At 50.4% G+C, this 2,500-nt stretch overlaps 1 protein-coding gene across 3 annotated transcripts in view; it reads right to left on the bottom strand.

Moving 5' to 3' along the window:
• LOC135808360 (multiple epidermal growth factor-like domains protein 10) overlaps positions 1-2,500 on the bottom strand; it is a 54,139-nt gene that overhangs the window by 13,052 nt on the left and 38,587 nt on the right. For all 3 annotated transcript variants that reach the window (XM_065321536.1, XM_065321538.1, XM_065321537.1), the window contains exons 10-12: positions 2,386-2,500; positions 1,945-2,197; positions 1,127-1,309 (exon numbers count right to left, since the gene is read on the bottom strand). The exon at positions 2,386-2,500 is cut by the window's right edge and continues 53 nt beyond it. In XM_065321536.1, coding sequence (XP_065177608.1) covers positions 1,127-1,309; positions 1,945-2,197; positions 2,386-2,500 — 551 coding nt within the window. The remainder of the gene's footprint in view (positions 1-1,126; positions 1,310-1,944; positions 2,198-2,385) is intronic.

The raw sequence follows: 2,500 nt of genomic DNA, 5'->3' as shown, positions 1-2,500 counted from the left end.
CACACACACACACACACCATGTACCATGTATACGCCCGTCGCAAGAGAAGCTCGCAAATCTGCAAATGCACTGGATGTGCACCCACAGATTTTCTCTTTATAGCAACGATAGCGGATCTGATTCTGATTGAAACACACACACACACACACACACACACACACACACACACACACACACACACACACACACACACACACACACACACATGCACGCACGCACGCACGCACACACACACACACACATTGAACCTTGAACCTGCCCATTGCCGATGGCAATGATAGCGAAGGGACTATCTGCTAGCTTTGCAGTACGGAGCGTGGCGCTTGAGATCCCCGGGACGACGTACACACACACACACACACACATGCGCGCGCGCACACACACACGCACCATGTACTATGTACCATGTATACGCCCGTCGCAAGAGAAGCACGCAAATCTGCAAATGCACTGGATGTGCACCCACAGATTTTCTCTTATAGCAACGATAGTGAACAAGATCTGAATGAGACAGATCAAGACTTGCGCCAGATAACTGTCTAATCCACACAACTGGCGAAGCCATGTGAATCGACCACCAATGCACACCTGGTCTACACCACACGGAGTACATCGGTATAAAACGGCCAAGACAGTTATCTATGCACACCCTACACTTGCTGGGGTAACCAGTATAGACAGCACGCTGCTTTGATAGAAGCAGACACTAGATGCACTGGTACCTTGAAGTGAAATTGGACACACACACACACACACACACGCCACAAAACACCCCAGCTGATGCTCTCATCACATGTGTGGTACTGGCTCATTGTAACTGACCATGCCCCTGCGCAGGACTCTCATAGCTTGTTACTGACCATGCCCCTGCGCAGGACTCTCATAGCTGCTTGTTACTGACCATGCCCCTGCGCAGGACTCTCATAGCTGCTTGTTACTGACCATGCCCCTGCGCAGGACTCTCATAGCTTGTTACTGACCATGCCCCTGCGCAGGACTCTCATAGCTTCTCAATGAGTCAGGAGTGGCCAATACTAAGTCAAGGGTACCACTGGGCCATTAGTGTGTACCGGATTTTGGAGACTACAGACTACAAACGACCGTGCTGGGAGAATGCCCACTGACCTGTGACCATGGTAGCCAGGAAAACATGAACACGACCCGTTGACATGGTTACAGTCGCCGTTCTCGCAGTCACACTTGGAAGTACAGTTGCCGCCATAGTGACCAGTGGGACAGGGGGCATGGCAACCACTGGCCTGTGTCCAGCCAGGTTTGCAGTGACAATGTCCTCCGCTTTCATTGCACCTGCAGCCGGAAAACACACACAGCAGCACCAGCAGCATCAGCGACAGCATCGGTGTCCATCGAGCTATGAAGCCGAGATCTCTGGTCGGCTTAGCTTAATGGGCCCCACCACTACACTCCTTTATTCACTTCAGTGTCTGGATATACATGAATTTTGCAGGGAAAAAAATCAGCATATTTAATAAGCAGAAGCGGTGGGGTGGCAGCGCTGGCAAGAGCAATGCAGCAGCAGCAGCCATAAATGGACACCAAGTAAACAATGAATTACAGTTTTGTGCCACTGACTGAGTTGCACACTCTGGTCTATATCCCTCTGGTAGTACATGTGGAGTGAGTACAAAAGTTACGGCCAACGAAACACACACATACACACACACACACACGCACACACGCACACACACACACACACACACACACACGCACACACACGCACACACAGCCATAGAAAAGTCATTCTGTCTCTCCTTCGAGTTTCCAGCAAGAAGAGGCAAGGAACTTGGTAGGAAGAGAACAGATTGGCATTTCCGCAGTACCACTGTACTCTATGCGCGGTAAGGCTCTGCAGTGTACACCACTTGGCACAAGCATGGAGCTCTTGGATCTGTTGTCATGGTTACCCTGTGCGTGAAACCTACGTGTGTGAGTTATTCCTGTGACAGAGACAGAGCTGACAGCTATGGAACAGTGGCGGTGGCAGTGTAGTAGCTGGCAACTGGGTGCCTGCGGTGGTGGTGGAGCCAATGGGCAATGTAGAGGTGTTGCTGGATGCTGCTGGTGCTGCTGTTGTCCCTGTTGCTGCTGACGTTGTGAGTGCGTCTGTACTGTCACCATCTAATGTTGTTGCTGCTGATGGCTGCAGTGGTATGAAGTTCCATTCCTCTGGGCACCCTGCACATGATAATCACAGAAAAGGGCAGGTCAAATTCATCCGGATGAAAGAATAGTATACTAGGTCCCTGTATCTTCCCCCTCACCCATCTCTGAAATAAAAATTAATACTGACTTGAAACAGAGCTCTTTTCAAGACAAAAACTATGGCAAAATAGTAGTTCCTCCGGCGTTAACCAGTTACTTACTTCTACCACAGAGATGTCCAAAGAGGCCCTCAGCGCACTGACAGCGTCCGTCAACATGATGACAGCTGTGATGGTCCAGTATCTTCGGACAAAGTGTGCATGTCTTCGCACACCC

This window comes from Sycon ciliatum, chromosome 2 (assembly GCF_964019385.1).
Source record: "Sycon ciliatum chromosome 2, ocSycCili1.1, whole genome shotgun sequence".
Lineage (NCBI taxonomy): Eukaryota > Metazoa > Porifera > Calcarea > Leucosolenida > Sycettidae > Sycon > Sycon ciliatum.
The sequence above is the reverse complement of the archived record's forward strand: the minus strand, read 5'-3'. Positions and strand labels throughout refer to the sequence as shown.